We start from the raw sequence: 24,576 nt of genomic DNA, 5'->3' as shown, positions 1-24,576 counted from the left end.
AGAAACAAATTATTTCAATAGAATTCAGTATATGCTAGATTATTAGCCCAAAGGAAGAAGTAAAACATTTATCTACACTTAGCAATCAAATTTAGCTATTTCATTTTTAGTAATGAGGCCTATAGCTCTCACATACCTTTCAATTTTAGAAAATGTTAAGAAGAGTCTTTTTGCTGAAAATAAAAAGATATCACCTTCAAAAAGGATGAGCTCATTTACGTAGAAAATAAAATAAAGCTGTTGTGTCGGTATATACAGAAATGAATGTAAATGCAGAGACAAAGCTTGGGCAGGGAACACATCATTGCCAAAGTGTTTATTGGGAGAGAGGAGAAGGTAATAGGAGGCTGGTGAGAAGGTTGTTCCCTTGTTTCCCATATATTTCTGTATTATTTGAAGATTTTAAATCAAAGATGTATTCACATCTTGTTTATGTTATAATCGCATTATTGTACATGTACCAAAAGAAAGGAGTCGTCTCCCAGATATCCACATGTGCTTCAGATCTTTGTTCAAATGTCACTTTCTGAATATCCTATTTTTAAATTGCCACCTCACCACCATTAAAATCTCCATCCCCTTCTCTAATTTATCTGTCTTCATAGCATTTACCACAATCTGACATGCTATGTATTTTACTTTTTTACAAAATATTATTGTCTGTCTCTCCCGGACAATTAGAACACAGGCTCTGTGAGAGCTGAGATTACTGTGTGCCAGTTTTACAGCTCTAAACCCAGGGCTGAGGACACACATACCAGGTGTTCCATAGGCCAACAGCCTGACTCTATACAGAATTAGCTAACAGCAATTATTTCTGAATGGAGAGACTACAGATGTCTTTTATTTTCTTCATTCTGCTACTTGATATCTGAATTTTTGTAATGAGCGCATATTACCTAAGAAAGCAACTGAATTTATTATTTTTTAAATGATAACCTGGGAACTAAGAAAGAGGCTCCCTTAGAAGCCACCATGGAAGGAGAAAGGGCCTAGTGGGAGTCAGGCCAAACGGCACAGGAGAAACCTCCTGAGACACTTGGTGGAGTAAAGTTAGTTGGAGTTAAAAAGCCAACTAACTTATGACTCCTCCGCTGCCTCGCAGTTTCCAGACATCCACACAAATGCCTGGTCTACGGGTCACTGGTTCACAAAGGGTCTTCTGCCCCATAGCTTCCCATCCCCAAGCAGCGGGGCCCAGAAATTTGCCCACATCCTTCCATCCAACAAATGTTTTTATCTGGGTCCTACTTAGATTTCAGCCAATTCTTTGCTGAGCAACTTGGCTTACTGTTTTCCTTGGGAACCAGACTCTTTGTAAGTTGGAGTCATAAAAAGAATGAAATCCTTTACCTGATACTTTTCTATTCGGGTATTCAAGCCTGCCACAGATGGAGGCCCTGTGGGCCACTCTCTCATTATAGGCACTGGTACCTTAGCCCAGCACTTTGAATAAGGCACATGTGAGAGTGAATGCTGAGCTTTTTTCATTCTTTTCTTCTCTATTTTTTTTTCTGTTCTATTTCTAATTGAAAGCCATTGTCTTGAGGGAATGATTTCAGCGATGGCTTAATCCTCATCTCAAAATGCCATCATAGGAGCAATGGGAGAAAGTGGTCCTGCCAGTCTGAAATCAGTTAAGAGACTTGGTTTCTCATAATTGTTCTGCCATTAACTTGTTACATGATCTTAGTCAAATCATGTTACCTCCCCAGGCCTCTGTTTCTTCATCTGCAAAATAAAGATCTTTGCAGTGTTTCTCAAGTCCCTGCCCAAATCAGTTTTTGTTTCACTGAGGATCAACAGTGACACCTTGTGGTTCTCCTTGAGCCATGTCTTTGTTTTTTCTAGCCCAAGTTTAAGGGAACCAAGGATATTTTTGCCTGTTCCCTTGCCTGGCCCACCCTATCAGCTTCATTTAGCATGGCCCTAACCTTGTCTCCCCCTAGATTCGGAAAAGTGTGTCCACCCTTTGTTCACCAGCTGCTTCCCAGCCTCAACTTAGCAAATGTTACTAAAATCAAACTACAAGTAGGCTGCAGACACCAGCGTGAAGGCCTGTGCTTCTGTGGTGACGTCTGCGGTTTGCTGTGAATGTGAGGGTATCAGCCCCAGGTGTTTTTTAGGGCTGGTAGTGCAGTCCCAGAGAGGGATCTGGGCAACAGCTCAAAGAGCAAGACTAAAGATTTTACTGTTTTCCAGCACTCCTACTAATTTGTAAAATTATCAGATTCCAAATTGTTCTATGCCACAGTTTTTCCATTCATAAAATAAGAAAAAGCTGCCATAGCACTGCCTTCAAATTCAGTTAGTCTATTCATTCATTTACTTATTTCTTCTTCAGATATTTAATGAGCATCTTCCTGATGCCAAGTTCTGAGCACCTACCTGTGCCAGTAGTCCGAACTTGAGAAGACAGTCTCTACTCTTCAAGACCCTGTTCTTGTCTAATGAAGAAGAGAGAGGGAGGAAAAACTTCCATTGCCGTGCAACAAAGTAAGCCTTATGGCAGATAATGTGTACACATAATGGCATGGAAGCCTGGAGACAGACATCATACCAGGCCTGGGAAGAATGTTTGACAGAGAACAGGACACTTAAATGCGGACTTTCACAGAATGGAGTTTGCCAGAGGAGAATGTTCAGGAAGAGAGAACAGGGTGGGAATAAACATGATCTATTTAACAGGGTGGCACATAAACATGATCTATCTAGATGCCCTACCATAAAATCAAAACACAGAACTCTACTGACTCAATTCCCTCCCCTTCCAGATATTACCCCATTTCTCTACTTCCCATTGTAGCCAAACTTTCCAAAAATTCATGTTACGTCTTCACTTCCTCATGTTCAACCACCCTATCTTACCTACCACCCCTCAGTAACTACCTAGCCTGGGTAGAAACAAATGCCAGCATGATACCATACTCAGTGATCCTCTGTCACTGTTGGCATTGTCACCATTCCATGGCCTTACTTTCCCTCTCAGTGCCATTTGCCACAGTGAGAAACTTTCTTTCTTGACTTCTTGTTTCTCTTGGCTTCCATGACACCCACTCTCCTATTCATGCTCCAGGTTCACTGTCTGCTCCTTGCTGGTCTCCCTGTTCAGCTCCTCCTACTCCATTCGATATCAAATGTCAAAATTCTTTTCTTCTATCTAGGAAATCTCATTCATTCCCATGGTTTTAAATGTCATGTACCAGCTCCTAAATTTTGTATATGCAAACCTGACCTCTGAAATCCAGTCTTAGCAACTAGTGAGGTCTCAGCTTAAATGCTACCTGAAGGTTCGGTGATCTTCCCTGACATTTTTCTTATCTGCTTCTTGCTAGATTGAGAACTCCATGCAGGCAGATTCATCCTTACTTTCTTCAAACTTGCATTTTTAATGATTAGAACAGTTCCTAGGACACTCAAAAATTATTTGTTAACTAATTCCTGAATGAAATATAAGTAAATATAAGTATTTCAAATAGAATAAATCTGTGATTTTGATTGTTTTTAAGAAATTATTCACTCAATCCGGTTCAAGTTCAGCCAGGCAAGCCTCACAAAGGGGCATATGCTCAGTGTTTCAGGATGTGATCTAATTTTTAATTGTTTCTTGATGCAAAGTATCACCTTTTTCCAGTGACTGTTTCTCCTCCTCCATCATCTACTCTTGCCCAATGGGAGATTTCCCAATGAAATCCCAATGACGATCTGAATCAGAACATTTCATTCTCCATGGCTATTCCAAGTTCACAAACTTCATTTGTGGCCCTTGTGGCAGTTGATATTTTTTCAGGAAATACTATAGTTGCAGCAGGCCCTGTTACAGCTTAGTGGATATGCACGTTGTGAATGCTTTTTACCGAAACACATGATAACCAGGTATCCAGGAGTGGGAGCTAGCGATACGGTGGTCCAGACCTGTGGAGAAGGGAACACCACTCCTGGCAAAGGGAAGCAATAGGCATCACATTTTGTTCAGAGAAACAAGGTGAACCCTCTTGGAGGTAAACTTAAGGCTGAGATCCATTTCGGCTTGAGGCTTCCAAGGCACAAAGCAGCTCCCAGTAGCTGAGAGGGATCAAGAAATAGGATATCCTCATCTTTCCTTTGTAGCAAGAGCATTCAGAAACGAGGACCACTGGTCACCTGGAATGGAAAGTTATTATTAAAATAAAGCTCCAGTCACATTATTCAGGAAACTTTGGGAATGTTTATAAATAGATAAAAATAGTAATGGCCAAGGAACATTCCTCTCTCCTACCTCTCCATGAGACAATACTGACCAAGTTAAACATGCCTTGTTTCCGAGATTGAATCCCAGGTCTACCTCTGATAAATCAGATGGACAATTACTTAACCACTCTCAACTTTTATTTCCTCCTCTTTAAAATGGGCAAAATGGGTACAGTGGCTCTTGCCTGTAGTCCCAGCACTTTGGGAGGCCGAGATAGGAGGATTGCTTGAGCCCAGGAGTTAGAGACCAACCTGGGCAACATAGCAAGACCCCATCTCTAAAAAAAATAAATAAATAAAAATAAAATGGGCAAAATAATGTCCTCACACTATCACTATGAAGATTAAATGAGACAGTACCTGTTAAGTGCAGATACAATACCTGGGACACAGTAGTAGCTCAGTAAAAATACTTTCCATCCCTTAATACCTAAGCAAAAGAAAATGCCCTGAGGATGTAGATATTCTCTAGAGAATTTTTTTCTACATTTGTTCAATCAAACATATGAATAAATAATACAGCAGCCTAGACAGGAAGGGACACCCAGCATTGAATTATGATTTGTGCTTTCCAGAGCTGTCTGCCTATTACCCTGGTATGTTTGTTCACCTTCATATTCCTGCATCTAACAGACTTCCTGGCATATAACAGGTGCACAGAATGTTTGCTGGCTTGAATTAAACTACACCTGCACTGTAGGTCCCAGCCTCATGTGACTATTAAGCAGTTGAAATGTAGTTAGTCTGAATTGATTGTGCTGTGAATGCAAAACACACACCAGATTTTGAAAATTTAGTACCCCTTTTTTGGGGCTACTAAACGTAAAATATTTCATTATTTTTATATTCATTACATGTTAAAATGATAATATATCACATACATCAGGTTCAATAATATATATTATTAAAATTAATTTCACCTGTTCTTGTCTACTTTTTTTTTTTTGAGATGGGGTCTCTGTCGCCCAGGCTGGAGTGCAATGGTGTGATTATTGCTCACTGCAACCTTGAACTCCTGGGCTCAAGTTCCACCTCTGCCTCTCAGAAAAATGGAACTACAGGCACACATTACCACACCTAGCTCATTTTTAAAAAATATTTTTGTAGAGATGGGGTCTTGCCATGTTGCCCAGGGTGGTCTCAAATTCAAGTGATTCTCCCACCTAAGCCTCCCAAGTTGCTGGGATTACCAGCATAAACCACCTTCTATTTCTTTAACGTGATTACTGGAAAATTTTAAATTACATGTATGGCTTATACATTATATTTCTAATGGACAGAGCAGAACTAGACTACAGGCCACCAACTGGCTGAAAGGTCATTGAATATGTATATCTCAGACTTTTTTCTCTGGACCTCCTCTCTTGTTAAAGTTATACAAGCTTTACAAGGCATTTTCTAGGTCCAGCATTCTATGATCTTATGAACTTTAGACTACAGTTTCTTATGTAAGAATACTGGTTAAGTTGCTAGTCTGGGCCAAACACTTTTGTACACACTGTCATTTAGTCTATATGACAAACTTAAGAGGGAAGAACGACCCTCCTCATTTAATAAGCGTAAAAAGAAGACTCACAGAAGTTAAGAAACTGACTAATGTCACCTGGCTTGTAAGTGGCAGAACTGGCCTGGAATCTTTGCCCGTTTTCTCCAGTTCTTTGAAAGAATTCCCAACAGAAAACACAATTTAAGAGTCAATGTGGGTGCTTTGACTTGGTTATTCCCTATGATATATTTCCTTGAGAAGAATCATGTATCATCAGGATCATTGTAAAACGATATGCAAGAGGCTCCTTAAAGAATGGAGAGGAAGCCCCGGTGCTTCTCAAGCTTGGTAGATCATTGACACCTAGCAGTAAATGTAGGGAGGCTTCTAAGGAGGTAAGATTGAAAGCTGGAAAAGCAGGGGCTGCTGGTGGTTAATTGTTCACCAGATTCAGAAGACACGGCTGGGAGGATAGCGGAGGAGTGAAACATTGACCAGTTCTGATTTAGATGCAGGAATGTGTTAGGGAGGCACAGAAAGGTCGGCACCTGAGACACCTCTCATGGGCAAAATTCTTCTCCCAAGGACTATGAAAGGAACAGAGAATGTGCTCAGAGAAGAAAGGGGCTGCTGGCCTCAGAGTGCACTTATTTTGCCAACTCCTATAGCCATTTCTAGGGCTTACAACAACAACAAAATGATGACAGTATGTTTGACTTTTACAACCCACCAAACTCTGTTAAATTTTGGAGACCTGGGACCAAGAAGTAAGGGATAGATAAAAAATGAGTTAAATAAGATATTGCCCTTGCATTGGAGCCAAACTGGAAAATGCAAACTGGACTTGAAGGCTCTTGGACCTGGGTTCAATTCTTGGCTCCACCTAGCCACTTAATCCTAGGCAATTCAGTGACTCTCAGTTTACTTAACTGGAAAAGTAATAAAACTTACCTCCAAGAGTTGTTATAGTGATTACATGATAATGAGGAAGCTCCTGAGTCCGGTGTAATCAATGTTGAGTTGAAGAGTAGAAAAGACTACATTGTTTAAAATGGTCCAAGGGCTCCCCAAAACCTTTAGTGAAAGGTTCAGTATGGCTTCCTTTCCTCCAAGAGCCCAGCTTATTTCCACAGCTTCCCTCTCACCCTCTGCCTTCTTCACCCCTACCCAACTGGGGTCAGCTTCTGATTTGTGACACTTTTAGAACGAACATCCTGAATGCTGAGACTCAGTATTTCATTCTGTAGCATTTTCTGAAGCCTTTAACTCACCGAGGGGAGTTGACCCCTTCAGAGGCCCTTCTTTAGCACAAGCCGCCAAGCTACCTTTTCCGAGGTTAGCCCTTGGCCCTGTAGGGGTGAGCTTGATCACCCCAGACATCACTTGACAAGGAGCATGCTGCATTTCTCTTAAAACACAAAACAAAAATTTGCTGGCTGGCTGCCCGGTTTCTGTTATGTAGACCCAGATTAAATTTCTCTTGGACTGGTTTGTAGAGCCCCTGGATGTTGGACTGGAAAGTGATTTATGTTTTCTCTTGGCAGGGAATTACCCAAGTGAAAACTGCATTGAAAAATAACTGTTTGACTGGAATGTGTGTGTGTGTGTGTGTGTGTGTGCATGCATGTTCGTATACATTTATATGCATGCCGTAGTCTGGTCTGGTTGATAAGCTGCTTCTCATTGGTTGACAAGCTTTAGAAGTAGAAAATCAACAGCCAGGAAAAGGGACTTACAAATATGCCAACCTTAATAGTAGCAGGGTTGCCATGATTAAGTTTTAAATTTGATTCTGAATTCCCTGGCAATCAAGGCAAAAATGAAAACATAATCAGGCATGTAGCTCTCAATAACAGAAAGGAAGGCCCTCCTGACCCTTCTTGAAAGCATTCAGAATATTACAACAATAACAACAGTCATTTACTGAGTACTCTCTATGTACCAAGAGCACATTTTGTGCTTGAAACAACCAAACAAATTAGTTTTTTCTTTTATGGTTGAAAAAATTAGGCTCCCAGAGGTGATGACTTTTGTAAGACTTTCCAGTTAGTAGCAGTTGAAACCTGAATTACTATCCAAGTATATCTGACTCCAGCTACTAACCAACACTGTCTTTCCAGCCTGTGATAGGCATGTCTTCAGCAACATTTTCATAGCAAATGTGCTACTTTTAATGACTGTTTGACCGTCAAGTAGAAATTTCAAAATTTGGGAGTTTGTTTCGTGTCATATTCAAACTGGAAATGAGTTGAGTGAGCCTCAGAGCTTTGCTCCATCCCCTTTCCCATCAAAAAGTAAAGAATAAAACTAAATATATGTTGAGTCTACCAAGCCAGGTGCCCTACATTCATTTCCTTCTTTAAACTTCACCCTAGGCCAGGTGCAGTGGTTCACACCTGTAATCCCAGCACTTTGGGAGGCCGAGGCAGGTGGATCACCCGAGGTCAGGAGTTGGAGACCAGCCTGACCAATATGGTGAAACCCTGCCTCTACTAAAAATACAAAAATTAGCCGCACATGGTGACATGCATCTGTAGTCCCACTTACTCAGGAGGTTGAGGCAGGAGAATCACTTGAACCAGGAAGGTAGAGGTTGCAGTGAGCCAAGATTGCACCACTGCACTCCAGACTGGGCGACAAGAGCAAGACAGAATCTCAAAAAAATAATAATAAATAATAAAAAAATAAATAAACTTCACCCTAAAAAAAGTGTGACTTAGAGTCTTAATAAACGGTTTTTGGTTACCAGTTGCAAGACCCACCTGAAAGAATTTAAATAAAGGGATACCCATAATTATAAATAATGTGTATCTGGGAGAACTCAACGGTGGGAAGTGTGGCTGAGCTTCATAAGAGAGACGAGAAGCAGAAACTGGGAAGTCAGAACACTGACTGGACCTACTTCTCCAGAGGGTATTGTCTTTTGACCCTGCTTCTCTATGCATCTCTATGTCGGGGTGAACCTTCTTGTTTCCAAGTACAAAAACCTCCATTAGGGCTATACTCCTGGATTTTGGTTCATGAATTTGGGGAAGGGACCAAGCACTCATAGTTCAACTGTTTCCCCTCGCATTTTCCCCTCCATCTACATGCAGCAGCCTCTGGCTATTCAGGGTTGTCTACGAAAAGTCTCTCTCATTATGTGTTCAGCATTGCCACACTAAACCATGTTTATCTGCAAAAAGCTCATGCGTTACTCCTCCTCTGCCATAACCTCATGAATCCCTTAATTGGTTTGCAAGTGAGGCAAGGAAAGGGGAGGCTACTTATTGGGCCCCCTCAAACTCCAACATGTAGTCAGATAGGGTTACCCAGTCATGGTGTCACCCCCACTTCCCAGATCAAGAATTAACAGAGCCTCTGGATGTTATTCTTAAGTATTTTTTAGATTCTGACTGACCGAACTTGAGTCAGTCCACCGTGGGTCCAATCAGCTCTGCCAGGGGCCTGGAATCATGTGGTACAAACAGAGAGGAGGCGAGTAGCCAGAGAGAAAGAATCAAGGGGCTAAGCAGATACCTCAAGGTTTCTATTATAGGCAGGCGTTGTCATCTGCTTTTCACCAGTGGAGAAATTGCATCTTAGGGAGAAGACAGTCTCACAGCTAATATCAGAGCTAAAAGTCATACTGAGGTCTGATTGACTCTAAAGGTTATATTCCTAACATAGTTATAAGATCTCAGAAGCTGCCCTGAGCTGGCATTCTCTAGTTGGCATTGAATAGAATACCTGGCATCGTGTAAACTATCCTATCGTGTAAAGTATCCCAGTAATACTAATAAGAAATCAGAGTTAAGATTTTACCTTTTCATTTTTTTTGATTTTAAAAATGAGATGGAGTCTCACTATATTGCCCAGTCTGGTCTTGAACTCCTGAGCTCAAGCAGTCCTCCCACCTTGACCTCCCAAAGTGCTGGGATTACAGGCATGAGCCACCGTGCCTGGCCTTACCTTCTCATTTTCAGTGACATCATCTTTTCCTTTCTCCTTCTGAACTACCCTAGAAATATGAGCTGCAAAGATTAATAAAAAGAATACTAGGCTGGGCGTGGTGGCTCATGCCTGTAAGCCAGGAGAGGCTGAGGCAGGAAGATCACTTGAGGTCAGGAGTTTGAGACCAGCCTGGCCAACATAATGAAACCCCGTCTCTACTAAAAATACAAAAATTAGCCAGGCGTGATAGCAGGCACCTGTAGTCCCAGTTACTTGGGGGGCTGAGGCTTAAACCCAGGAGGCGGAGGTTGCAGTAAGCTGAGATCGCACCATTGCACTCCAGCCTGGGTGATAACAGAGAAACTCAGTCTCAAAAAAAAAAAGTGTACTGTACTTGGTCCCAGAAAGTTTCCACTTACAAGTTCCATGTCCTTAAAACGCACAGATTTAACCTTAAGCTCTTTGATCATCATTCAGTTTTTTCTTTTATTTAGCCTATATAGATGTATGTATGTATGTATGTATGTGTATATATGTATATGTTAATGTAATATTAAGCATATGTTTTATATACTTATACATATTATACATAAGTATAACATATGTATATGTTAATGTAATATATAAAGCATATGCATTACAAATATTTTATACCTATACATGTGTATTATATATAAGTATAATATATGTATATATTATATACTTATACATGTTTAATACATATTACATTAACATACATATACTTATATAAGTATGTAATCCATATGCTTAATATATTACATTAACATATATAAATCTATAATACATATGTTTAATATATAAATGCCTAAGACATATACACCATACCATATAATGTTATGTATTAATATGTAATACATGTTTTATTATTATATCAACAGATATATTGGATATCTACAACATATTAAGTAATTAAAAATAAAACAAATCCTACCAGATGCTTATCTTCTAAAGTGAGAAATGCAAATTAAAAGTAACTATACCGAAATAATGTTTTTCTGCTCTCAGATCTCCAAATGTCCAAATGTTCTGCAACACATGTGGGTGAGGCCAAGGGGAAACAGGTGCACTTAAACACTGTGGATGGGAATATGAAGTAGTACAATCCCAATGAAAGCAATTTGCCAAAACTTATTAAACCACAAACTTGGCCGGGCGCAGTGGCTCATGCTTGTAATCCCAGCATTTTGGGAGGCTGAGGCAGGCGGTTCATCTGAGGTCGGGAGTTCGGGACCAGCCTGACCAACATGGAGAAACCCAGTCTCTACTAAAAACACAAAATTAGCTGGGCATGGTGGTGCATGCCTATAATCCCAGCTACTCAGGAAGGCTGAGGCAGGCGAATCACTTGAACCTGGGAAGTGGAGGTTGCGGTGAGCCAAGATCATGCCATTGTACTCCAGCCTGGGCAACAAGAGTGAAACTCTGTCTCAGAAACAAAAAACAAAAAACAAAAAAAAACCCCACAAACTCAAGGCTGGGTGTAGTGGCTCACGCCTATAATCCTAGTACTTTGGGAAGCTAAGGCAGGCAGATCACCTGAGGTCAGGAGTTCAAGACCAGCCTGGCCAACATGGCAAAGCCTCATCTCTACTAAAAATACAAAAATTAACCACGCGTGGTGGCACATGCCTTTAATCCCAGATACTTGGGAGGCTGAGGCAGGAGAATCGCTTGAACCTGGGAGGCAGAGGTTGCAGTGAACCAAGATTATGCCTGGATGACAAAGCGAGACTCTGTCTCAAAAATAATAATTTGGGCCGGGCGCGGTGGCTCAAGCCTGTAATCCCAGCACTTTGGGAGGCCGAGACGGGCGGATCACGAGGTCAGGAGATCGAGACCATCCTGGCTAACACGGTGAAACCCCGTCTCTAATAAAAAATACAAAAAACTAGCCGGGAGCGGTGGCGGGCGCCTGTAGTCCCAGCTACTCGGGAGGCTGAGGCAGGAGAATGGCGTAAACCCGGGAGGCGGAGCTTGCAGTGAGCTGAGATGCGGCCACTGCACCCCAGCCTGGGCGACAGAGCGAGACTCCGTCTCAAAAACAAAAACAAAAAATTTGAAATACAAACTCGTATACAATTTGTACCAGCAATTAGGTTTCCAGGAAATTATGCTTCAAGTGTTCTCACACTCATAATATCATCTGTATATGATTGTTATTGTGGCATTGTTTATGATAGCAAAAGATTAAAAACAATTTAAATGGCCATCAGCAGAGGCCTAGATCATCTATAAAGTGGAACTCTGGGCATCAATGACAGAGAATGAGGAAGCTCTCTAAGTTCTGAAATGGAAAACTACCAAAATGTAACAGTGCGTGGAAAAAGCAAGGTGCAGAACAGTGTGTAGAGTATGCGTATGTGTAAAAATTATATACATAAGTATTAGCAATACTAATAGTACTAGTAATTACTTATTTGCTAATATATGCAAATACAGTATATTATACTGTAATAGTATTCATTATAATGGTATAGTATGTGTATATATGTTTGTGTATATGTATATGTATATAAATCTTGTATAGGCATTAAAAAAACTCTGGGGAAAAAAAACTGAAATCAAGAAGTTCCTTTAAAAAGAAAAATGTGGGTTGGGAAGCCAGGCAAATGGGGACATGGATGGGAATAAAACTTTTGACAGAATATCTTTTGAGAATTTTGAACCAACATGAATGTATAAGCTATTCAAAAATTGAAATAGCCGGGTGCGGTGGCTCAAGCCTGTAATCCCTGCACTTTGGGAGGCCGAGACGGGCGGATCACGAGGTCAGGAGATCGAGACCATCCTGGCTAACATGGTGAAACCCCGTCTCTACTAAAAAAAAAATACAAAAAACTAGCCGGGAGCGGTGGCAGGCGCCTGTAGTCCCAGCTACTCGGGAGGCTGAGGCAGGAGAATGGCGTAAACCTGGGAGGCGGAGCTTGCAGTGAGCTGAGATCTGGCCACTGCACTCCAGCCTGGGCGACAGAGCTAGACTCCGTCTCAAAAAAAGAGAAAAAAAAAATAAAAAATTGAAATAAATATATGCATTTGTAAATATATGCATTGTCATTTGTAAAACGACAACAGTGCAGTGAATGTTAGGAACGAGAAGCCCAGGGTCCCACAGGAACATGTAACTTAGTCTGCAGGGCCTAGGGAAACTCCCTGCTGAAGTCGCTTTTAAACTGAGACTGGAAGAATAAATAGGCAAAGAGGAAAGTGGATGAAGAATGGCTGACCAGCAAAAGGGACCCCACTTACAAAAACCCTGAGCAGGTAAAGAGCTTCACAGTCAAGGAGTAAAAACATACACAGTATGGCCAGAACACAGAAAACCAGGGGAAAGGGAGATGCAGGAAGGAGTAGCCAAAGCTGAAAGCAAAGTGAGGGCCAAATCGTGCAGGCTACGTGAAAAATATCTGGACTTGCTCCTAAGGGCAATGGGAAGCCATTGAAGGAGTTTAAGCGGGAAAGTGATGGGATCAAGGTTATGTTTTAAATGGATTGCTCTGGAGCCTATGAGGAGAAATGACTGGAGGAAGCAAGATTGGATGTTGACAACTCATATATCTGACAAACTACTCTGGAAAACTGTCTGGCAGTTCCTTATAAAGTTAAACACACATCTACTCTATGACCTAGCAATTTCATTCTTGGGTATTTATCCAAGTTAAATGAAAACATATGTTCACAAAATATTTGAACAAAATTTCTTATAGCAGTTGTATTCATAGTAGCAAAAATGATGTAGGAAAAAGCCACTAAATTTCTACCAAAAAATGAATTAATAAGCAAATTGTGGTGTATTTCTACAATGGAATACCACTCAGCAATACAATGGAAGGAATTCCTCATACACACAACATGAGTGAGTCTTAAATCCATGAAAAAAAAAGCACAGATATGTACATACTGTATGATTCCAATGATATAAAATGAAATCAATGTACAGAAAAATAGTCCCTAGTAATAGAAATCAGAAAGTAGTTGCCTATGGGAAGGAGACATTGACTGGAAAGAAAAAAACAAAGAATTATTCTGGGGTGACGGAAATATTGTATCTCTTTTTGCACATGGTAGTTACCCAGTGTATACAATTGTCCAAACTCATCAAAGCAAAACAGCTGGACTTGTGCTTTTTATTATCCCAAGCTCAAGCGACCCATTCACCTTGGCCTCCCAAAGTGCTGGGATTACAGCATGAGCCACCATTCCCAGCATGCTTTTTATTATCTATTAAGTATACTTCAAGTTTTAAAAAAGAGTGGACCTTGAGGAAGATAGGAGGCAACTGTAATAATCCAGAGAAAGGTGATGGCAGCCTGGTCCCCTATTACTGAGGACCAAATAAAATAACATGTATAAGAGGGCAAATAATAAATCTTCATGCAAACCATGAAGCTCTATGCGAACTGTGAACCTTTGTGTGAAAGTGAGGACCGAGTCTAACTTAAACCCCATCAAATTTTGGAGGTGATGGGGACTTCCAAAATTGCCCCCGAGGCAGTCCCATTGTTGGCAATGAAGGACTTGGGGGCGATTAATCATGATCATCTGGTTGGTTTGTCACAGTTTGGCAGGAAGTGGGACCAATGACTGCTGAGAGTCATCGGAATACTTGACCTTGGGGGCAAAAGGCGGGGGAGGGGCAGGAGCTGCTTTTGCCAGAAGTCGTTTTCTACTGAAAACTGGGCTTTCCCAAACAAGAAGTGTATTCAGCTGCTGGGCTGGAGTCTTGAATTTATTTTTTTGTATAATTAGGGTTTGAAGGATACAGCAAAAAAGGAAGCAGACTGTCAGTTCCTGATGCAGGGGCCATCACCATCAGTGACACGGCCACCCAGCCTTCAGAAGAGTTTGCTGGGGGCTGAGAGTGTGTGGGAAATACACGGGGGCTGCTTGCAAGCATCTGCCTCTGAGTGCAGACAGGTTTGGAGAAACAGCTGTGTGGAAATCAGGCAAAAGTCCTCTGAAGAACTGTTCACTCACCATTTAACTGAATTCAACTTTGTTTCCATGCCATTTTTTTTCAGTGTTAATAAATCTCTGATTATTTGCTTTAATTTAATGTTGATTTTGTTTTCTCAAAACTACTTGGAATGAGCAGACACAGCTGGATCCTCCCTATTTACCCCAGTGGACGCTAAATGCCCTGGTGAAGAGGAGACATCCCTGCACAAAGCAGAGCTGTGGATTCTCTGACCTCCTTGAAGACCCTCTTCTGAGCTGCAGTGGACATTTGTCATATTTTTATTAATGGGTGTCTGTCATAAAATCTCCCTCTGTAAGGGTTGGTCACTGTTGTGGCTTCTCTAGATGTGAGGTTGGACTCACCTTCCATACCAAAAGTGCACAAAATCACACTCACACTCTCTCGTTCACACATAAACACTCACTCATAGAACCCTGGCACAATCTGAGGGTCAGTAATTGACTTTGGCTCAGCACACCAAGTGGTCTTGCCCTGAAGTGTGAATCTCAGGGAAGCAATACAAAAACAGGCAGGGGGTGGGTGGCTATCTCTGGAGACAGCTGGAGGTCATCCTTTCAAAAGCAGGCTGGCTGGCATGCTGACCAAACTACTCCTGCCAAGGTGCCATTGCCGTGGTTCCTTTGGCTTGACTCTCCCCTAATTTCTACTCATTTCTAAGGTTAATTCTCTTTATTCTCCAATACCCACTCCAATACATTTCCTTCCATTTGTGTTCTCCAGAGTCTGTTTTTATTGCTGACACCTAAGACAGTGCATAATCATAAGCCAGTGTGATTTCATTTCCTACTTGAAGCCTTTAAAGAAAATGCTCTCAAGCAGTATCTCAGACACCCAAATCAAAGGTGTTACTTGTGTGGCAATGGAAAGACACCTGAGCGGGTGGGCATGGGAATAGAGGAAGAGGAATAGAAAAGAGGAAGGGAAAAGAGAAAGTACTGCACATTTCATACCTACTATAGTCTAGGACTGAGGATACAGCAATGATCAACATAGGCAGAGGCTCTAACAGATGCCAGGAGCCAGCTAGGCATTTGTCTGGCTACCTTATGATAACATCATAGGGAGGGAGGTGCTCCCATATCCCAAGTGGGAAGAGTGTGGCTCAGTGAGGCTGAGAAACTTGTCCTGGGCCACACAGCAGATGACTATTGGAGCTGGAATCGGAACCAGATCTCATTCCTAACCACATCTGCCCTTTCCACTACATAAATTTGCTAGACAATGGTGGGTAAACCACACACCTTTTTTTCTTTTCATATTTTGATTTCAGTGTTGTATCCATGATTTGGAATGAGCCCACCTGAGCCTAATGATGTAACAAGATCACTGGATTATATATGTACTTACTTTAAAAACACAAGGTAGAAAACTTTACTGAGTCCATGAAAAGAAAAGCTGGAGGCACGTCAAAGCCTGTTTTGATTTAAGTGGAATAGATCCAGCTTGAGTGTAAATTCGAGACTGTGTTTGCTTGTGTCACACTCTATTTTTCAAATTACTTTCATATGTCCCGTTTCATTTATTTCCCCCAGTTCTAGATGGGAAAACTGAGGCCTGGGACTTGAAATAACAGATGTATGTTTGCATAGCAAATTATGAGAGCCAAAACTCAAACCCATTCTGTCTCACTGTACCTCACTGCTTCTTTCAGCACACAGTAATTATTCTTGTACCAAGTAAGTTTAACAAAGTGACTTGGATCGATTCATTCTGATGATTTGAGTTAGCTCCTGGGATAATTTGGGTAAATATTAGGCCCACATCTCTTTCCAAACATATTCCATCTCTCTCTCTCTTCAGTTTACTTCTTAACTTTTTTCTGTATTTTCACCTCTCCTCCCTCATCATACCTCCCTTCCTTTCTCTGTTAAACTCCTCCCCTTCTCTTCTTTCCTCCCTTCCTCTCATCCTCTCACCCACAAAAACATTTGTTTGTCTTACATAGGGATAGTGTCATGTGACTGGGTGGCTGAAATGAGAAGTATCTTTTAAGCTCCTGGAAGCAGAATATTTTCTTATGGATTTTTTATTGTTTGGATTGTTTTGCCAGGCTAATGAAAAAAGACTCCGAGGTCCCCTTATCTCAGGCCAACTAGAGGATGCCTTCAAGTTTTTGTTTTTCTTCCCAAGCTGGTTCCTTACAAATGCATCCAGAAGGTCATTCCCAGGTCCCCAAGATAGTGGTGGGTAATCAATCACATCCAGGACATCAGCATTACAGCAGATAAGCTCATGCATGGGAGGATTTGGGAAAGGAGAAAGGGGAGCCTAAACTGTCCCTGAACCATGTGCTCCAGCAAAGGCAAGCTGAGGGATTACTTTTTCTAGGACTTCACTGGGACAGCCACAAGTATATTCTAGCTCCAATGACCATTCTTCCCTTTTGATTTTTGACTCAAAACAAATAAAAATACACATACATAAAATGCTTAAACATTTCCTATATAATCTGATAATTGCAATTCAGCAAGCAATAAAGATTGTGTGATTGTGTTTAATAGCTCCAAGGGCTGGGTCCACACAGGGCCCCCAGGCAATAACTAATCCCTCTGAAACAAACAGAGAGGACAACTCCAGACCTGGCTTTGCCAAGGACACGATTTGTAAGCTTATTTAAGTCACCTAATTTCTCTAGGCCTCAGAGTCCTCAACTATAAAATAATGAGCTAGTTTATTATTATTTTTTAGCTAGTTTATTATTTCAACCAACGCTTATTAAACATCCACTTTGTGTCACGCTTTGTGCAAGAAGCTGGAAATATTTTTAAAGTATAGACACAGTATCTGTTCTCAGAGGGTCTCAATGTTTAATGGGGGAAAAATGCATCATAAGAGAAAAGTGCTGTGGAAGGGCAAAGGTAAAAACAACTCAGCCCAGGAGCTTATCTTTAGGTTTCTTCCCAACCCCAAAGTCTACGTGCTTGGCATTTTTTGTCTGTTCATTTTGTTTGGGTTGTCTTTTCACATGAATGTATGTTATTTCATTCTTTCTTGACTAGTTGTTTTCAAATCATTGTTGTCATTGTCAACATTACCAATTACCAAATACATATTGTTTAATTACCCTAACAACTCTAAAAGTTAGACATTATAATCACTATTTTTTATACAATAACAATGAAGCCCAGAGAGGTTAAGTAACTTACCCAAGCTCACATAGCTAGGAAGTTATAGAACTGGGATCGGAGTTGACCCCCATCAACTCCAAAGTACATGCTCTTTCTACTACTTGGTGCTGCCTCAGGTATATGTAGCCACTTAGGACAAACAACAACATTTGCAGGAGCCGGTGTGAAATAAAAATATGAGGCCCTTTGTTCAAATATTATTGAAAATTTCAAGACAGCAACAGCAAAGCATTAAACAAAGCACAAGGCCTGTCTAAGCACAGGGCTCTGAATGACTGCCCATGTTGCACACTAGGAATCCAGCCCTGCCAGCCACAATTCAGTTTGCAGTGGCATCTCCCACTGAAGCAGAAAAGCTTCATAGCAAGTTGCAGGCCCAGATCACAGTCGCAGAATGTTTCAGTGATCATGCTTCACATGTAGGATTTCTGGCATTACCCAGAGAGTTCATTGTGAACCACCTGGCAGGATTTGGGTGCTCTGTGTGGTAGCTTTTTCAGAGTGGCCCTGGCACCTAACCTAAAGAATATTAATATCGTTTCTGGTAATGCCAATTACTTTTTTTTTGAGATGGAGTTTTGCTCTTATCACCAGGCTAGAGTGCAATGGCACAATCTGTTCACCACAACCTCTGCTTCCCAAGTTCAAGTGATTCTCCTGCCTCAGCCTTCTGAGTAGCTGGGATTACAGGCATGTGCCACCATAGCCGGCTAATTCTGTATTTTTAGTAGAGAAGAGGTTTCTCCATGTTGGTCAGGCTGGTCTTGAACTCCTGACCTGAGGTGATCCACCTGCCTTGGCCTCCCAAAGTGCTGGGATTACAGGCATGAACCACTCTGCCCGGCCAGCCAATTACTTTTTTTAGTGTGGGGAAAGCTATATAGTCTTGAGCTGAAAGAGTTTTGCTCGGTGCAATGGTTCATGCCTGTAATCCCAGTATTTTGGGAGGCTGAGGCAGGAGGATGGCCTGAGCCCAAGAGTTTGAGACCAGCCTGGGAAACAGAGACCCCTGTCTCTACAAAAAAAATACAAAATATTAGCCAGGCATGGTGGTATGTGCCTGTAGTGCGAAGCTGAGCTGGGAGCATCACTTGAGCCTGGGAGGTTGAGACTACAGTGAGCCATGATCATGCCACTGCATTCCAGCCTGGGTGACAGAATGAAAAAAGAAAAAAAAAAAAAAGAGTTCTGGTCATGCCCTCACACCCTTACTCTTACATTCTTACATTTAGAACATGAGGAGGGGGAACATTAATGCTGCATAAATGGAACATGTCCAAAAGCCTCTTGGGATGCAAGCCTCTTTTTAAATTGCAAACTGGGACCAGTACGTGTGCCCTAATAGAGGGCAGTAGGAAAAAAAGCAACAAGAGCTTTGCAGCTGCTAGATTACAAACTTCTCTACTGAGGCACTAACTCTTATTAAGGTGTTAGCTCCTACTGACCCAGCAGAGGTTGAGTAAAGATTGTCATTTTGGTCAGTGATTTTTAACCAGTGGTATTTAATCTTTTGAGATCGCAGACCCCTTCTTTGAAAAGTATGAACCATCTCCCCAGAAAAAAAGACAGGTATATGTAAAATATTCTTGTGTTCAATTGTAGACTCTCTGCCATAGCCCTAGATTTTTAAAAACCGTATTTTAAAGCATGGCTCCCCTAATTATATAATTGTCAGAGGCGTTTGAACCACAGCAACTCCATCTTGAGTAAGGGCTGGGTAAAATAAGGCTGAGACCTACTGGGCTGCATTCCCAGATGGTTAAGGCATTCTAAGTCACAGGATGAGATAGGAGGTCAGCACAAGACACAGATCATCAAGACCTTGCTGATAAAACAGGTTGCAGTAAAGAAGCCAGCTGAAACCCACCAAAACCAAGATGGCCATGAGAGTGACCTCTGGTTGTCCTCACTGCTACACTCCCACCAGCACCATGACAGTTTGCAAATGTCATGGCCATGTCAGGAAGTTATCCTATATGGTCTAAAAGGGGAGGCATGAATAATCCACCCCTCGTTTAGCATATAATCAAGAAATAACCAGAAAAATAGGCAACCAGAAGCCTTCTGTCAGTGGAGTAGCCATTCTTTTATTCCTTTACTTTCTTTATAAACTTGCTTTTACTTTATGGACTCCCCCATAGTTCTTTCTTGCGTGAGATCCAAGAACCCTCTCTTGGGGTCTGGATCCAGACCCCTTTCTGGTAACAGAATCTTCCAATGTTAGAACTAGACAGAAACTTAGAGATTATTTTTGTGAAAGCACTTTATTCCTAGTGGTGTGAAAGCTGAGGTCATTTGGGATAATAAATGGTTCTGCACATTTTCAAAGAGCTAGTCCTCTCATTGTCAACGCTACCTTGAACTAGTTGTCCCACTCCTAATTTGCTCCTGTCAAGACACTGCAGCCAAATGGAACAATCCAGTGCCACAAAAGGCTGCTGCTAGGTTGTCAGTGAACATTTGTGGAGCACCTGAACCAGCCAGGTTATTGGGCGCAAGAACAGCTCTTGTCTTTGAGAAGCTCAAACACATCTCGAGGAGAAACAAACAAGAACAATATAATGTAACATAACACATGCAATTATAGATGTTTGAACTAGGTTCAAAGGTGCCCTAACAGAAGGTGCTACAGGCTCTGCTTGATTGGATCATGCGAAGCTCCCGGAAGAGGAAATGCATATGCAGGGACTTGAAGAAGAGGAGGAAACACTTATGCAGGGACTTGAAGAATGAGCAGAAGGGCCATGGAGGGGAAGAGTCTCCTGGCTGAGGAGTCTAGCATGCACAAGCAGAGAAGGCTGAAACAGCCTGAGGACAGGAGGAGCTAGAAGTGGCTGGGATTGGCTAGAGCATAGGGTGTGTCCGAGGAGGAGGAGTGATGTGGCTGGAAGAGAGGGTTAGAGCCAGACCTGAGGGTCTTGGATATCACTCTGAGGGGTTTGGACACAAAAAAGAATATCAACCAATGTGATGGATTAAGGAACTCCTTCCTAGGGGTGGTTCAAGGAGGCCAGATAGTCATCTGTCCTAGATGAGCTTCTGAGGGGCTGGGGGTGGGGGCTGGGTGGGGCTGGAGTGAGGGCAGCCTCTCTGAGATCCCTATCGCCTCTCTCTTTAAAAATCAGCCACTGCCAAACACTAGAGAACCTAAGAAGGCCCCTGTAAAGCATTCAGAAATGACAGGCAGTCAGCCTAGAGCACACCTTTAACAAGTCAATAAGACATACACAGCAGAAAAGGACCACACTTCTCCATTAAAAGATAGCCAAATGGGAGGAGGCCTTCTCAAAAATACAGGGAAATTTCTCACTTGATGTATTGATGTTTTTCCTCTGCAGAGCTTCACATTTTTCATTCACTCTTAAAATTGAGCCAGTTTAGCCCTAGGAGGTGGGCAGGCTCTGAGGAATCATCAATCAAGAGAAGAGAACAACATCGCCAGAAACACGTAAGGGAAATGTTTCCATGTCACTACTTCTCAGGATTCCTGGGCATTAAGGGTACTTAAGAAGTGCTTGTAAGGAGTGTGTTTTCTCCCAAGCAAATGTGTAAACAAAAAATCCTAATTACAGGGACACTGCATTGAGTCTGTCCTAAAGCTGTTCTGCCTGTATTCACCACTAGGTGTCATTAGAGCCCTCTTTTAAAAGAAACAAAGCCTTAAAAAACACCTCAAGAGAATAATTTTTCCATAGTGTTCCTATTTCTCAGTTAAAAAATATGTGTGTATATACATATATTTTAACATGAGTAAAAATTGCAAATGTTCAGGACTTAGCTCTCAAGTGGCTACTAAGGATTATGATTCCTCAGACTACCTGCAAATATCATTAGTCCTACAGAATCACAACAAATACATTTTTATTGAAATATCTATGGTAAATATACATCTTACAGGAAATTCCATTGCGTTTACACTATTTATTTAATAGAAATAATCTCTGAGATTATTTGCATTTATTTCTGAAGGAGGATGTTTTTCCTTCCTCAGAATAAGTTCAGGAAATGGGTGAAATGTTCAGGAAGTTAGCTAAATGCTGATGTAAATCCAAAAGGAAGGTCTGTTGTTGTTTCTTTCTTTTTTTTTTTTTTGGGGGGGGGTGGAGGGACACACAAAAAAGCTAGGAAGTGGCTCTCTCATTCACTTATGGAAAATGTTATACTGAATTTCTGATTTAAAAGGAAGAGGATTAGAAAAAATGTGTGGGCCCATGATATCATTTTCTGTAGAACTAGTTAGGCAATCCACAGTAGCTAGCAAAGGAAACTGTGTCAAGAAACAAAATCTACATGGGAGACATGACTTGGATTCAGTTTGTCCTAACTTAAACCTTTACAATGAAATTTGAATCAGCTACTCTAAGAAGTAAGTCGTGTTAGAAAACTCTGAGTCCTGAAGAGCTGGTGGGGCCTCTTAGCACTACATAAACAACTAAATGCTACCCTCTCCTCCCAAGGACCCTGTCCCCTCCACTAACAGTGTCATGCTGACCCTCGGACTGCAAGGGGGAGTCTGAATGCAGTGAAACTCAAGATCTCCGGGGTACTTGGTCAGTGTTGCAAGCTGCTGTGGCCTTTGGCGTTATTTATCTTTAGTTTGCAACGTAGGGGTGTACTGTATCAGGTGTGCAGAGCAAACAAACTCCTTGCCTCTGAAACACTGGCATTTTAGAAAGCAAAGATTCGGCTCATTGACCAGAGCTACAGAGGACACAATTTGCTGTGGCTTCTCTGAAAATCACCCCCTCTTTTCCATCTCTCTGCTACCACCTTCATTCAGGCCTTCATGGTTTCTCATCCAAACCGGTCTTCCTGCCTCCTGCCTGCCTTCTTCCCAGCCCGCAGTGCACACAGCACACAGAGCAAGCTATGTAAAAACACCAACAGGGACATGAGCCTTCCTTGCTTTCAAACTTTTGCTGACTCCCCTGTGCTGAGCGCAGGAGAGAATACGGACGGTCTCCAAGGCCTTTCATAACTTGGCCTCAGCCCACCTTCCCTCCTACTCCAAGAATCTCAGGCTCCAGTTACACTGAGCCACTCACTGCCCTGCACCTCCCGCCAGGCAACTCTCTGCCAAGTTTATTCACACATTTATCCTTTTCACTCTGGATAAATGAGGACTGATCATGTACTGTACTTCTTTTAACTTCTATAGAGCAATCTCTTTGTATTTATACAATTATGACTTAACAGTAGTAAGAGAAGGTTCAGAGGGCACAAGGTAACACACCTACATAAATGACCCTACTGGGTGCAAATATTGTAAATCAACATATGCCTAGAAAAGGTGGTTAGATGCTGAATTCTGACTAAATACTTCCGATGGCACATAATGAGTAAGTTTCAATTTTTATAGTTTTACATTCTGAATTCTGGGGGTCGTTTTGATGAGCAGACCAAGTTTTAAAAGAGTTATGGTCTTTGGGATCCTCACTTCTTTCTCTTCTTCCCTGCACCTTCCCTACATGTTTACATCAGCAGATGTGTCCTTTGAGGGGTGAAATGGTGAGACGACAGCAGTTTAGGAACTGTTTACCCATTACACTGGGTACTCAGAAACTGTAAGACCTAGGGACTTAGGAAGAAATAACATAGTAAGTATGATAGGACTAGTAGCATTGATCATTTGTGGGGAGGAGTGTAGAGGGAGGCACGTAGTGTGCCGCAGCAAACTTCTAGAGGGAAAGGTTGTGTCTTATTTATCTGTGTCCCCTACGGTGCCTTCCCAGGACAGTGGCTGGCACATGATGGACCCTCATTCAGCTATTCAACAAATATTTACTAAGCAGTAGAGGATTTGTTTTTCCAGGTTTAGAGTTTTAAGCTTGTTAATAGCAGCTGAATTCTTTCTCTGTTTTGTCATCTGCACTTTTGGACTCCAAGTTGGACTTTGTATTTCATAGTTTTTAAAAATCACTCCCTTTCCCTTCCCTAGCCCATTCCAGTGTTCTATATACAGTAGACTTTCAGCAAATATTTAAAAGAGACAACTTACAATAGGCAACACGGTGGGGTAGTCGATCATTCCCTAACCTATCTTTGAGGCTAGAGAATTTTCTCTGAGGCTAGTGCCGTAGCATCTTCCCAGAAAGTCCTGCCAACCTGATGGCTCTTGTTGTCACCTTTGGTTTCCTTCCTATGGTGGCCACATTTGTCACCAAAGCCCTTCAGTTTCTCCACCTAACAATATGAAAACCCTCCCTTCCTGCCCTCCTTCCTTACTTCATTTCTTCTTTCCTCCCTCCCTTCCTTCCTTATACACATTTTGATACTTGTGCCCTGTGCCAGGCAGTGTGCCAAGCTCTGACAGTACATAAATAGACAACTTTAGGTGCTCAAAGTCACACTCAGGGAGCTCAGTTTAGTAAGAAATGGATGCATGCACAGACCTTGCAATCACAGTGCAAGGAAGGCTCCCAGAGTTGAATGCAGAGGCTTAAACCTACCTATCAATAAAAGAAAAGGGAAGCAGGACGTGGCAAGCAGGAGGATCGGGGATGTCTTCCCAGGAAAGATGACACAAGGCTTTAAAAAGGACAGGCATAACCTAGTTAAAGAAAGATGGAAAGGACATTCCAGGCAAAAGGAATCAACACACATGCAAAGGCAAAGGGGTGAGAGGAAAATGATGAAACCAGGACAGGCTTTTCTGTGACTTATCTATTCCATCTCATTGCTTTATATTCTACCCATTTACCTCATATCAAGTGGAATGATGCAACCCCAGGCATTTCAGGAAATTTACATAGCCAATCATTTAATCTCTTAAAGAGAAAGGCATTGATAATGCAGGCTTT

The 24,576-nt window shown here is 41.7% G+C and overlaps 1 protein-coding gene across 1 annotated transcript in view; it reads right to left on the bottom strand.

The window, feature by feature from the left end:
- Positions 1–301: 301 nt before the first annotated feature.
- FZD4 (frizzled class receptor 4) overlaps positions 302–24,576 on the bottom strand; it is a 37,951-nt gene continuing 13,676 nt past the window's right edge. Inside the window, exon 3 of the mRNA XM_017948829.3 lies at positions 302–4,143. Within this exon, the coding sequence (XP_017804318.1) occupies positions 4,120–4,143 (24 nt within the window). The 3' untranslated portion in view covers positions 302–4,119. The remainder of the gene's footprint in view (positions 4,144–24,576) is intronic.

This window comes from Papio anubis, chromosome 12 (genome assembly GCF_008728515.1).
Source record: "Papio anubis isolate 15944 chromosome 12, Panubis1.0, whole genome shotgun sequence".
Taxonomy (NCBI): Eukaryota; Metazoa; Chordata; class Mammalia; order Primates; family Cercopithecidae; genus Papio; species Papio anubis.
Note: the sequence above shows the minus strand (reverse complement) of the source record. Positions and strands in the feature narration are given on the sequence as shown.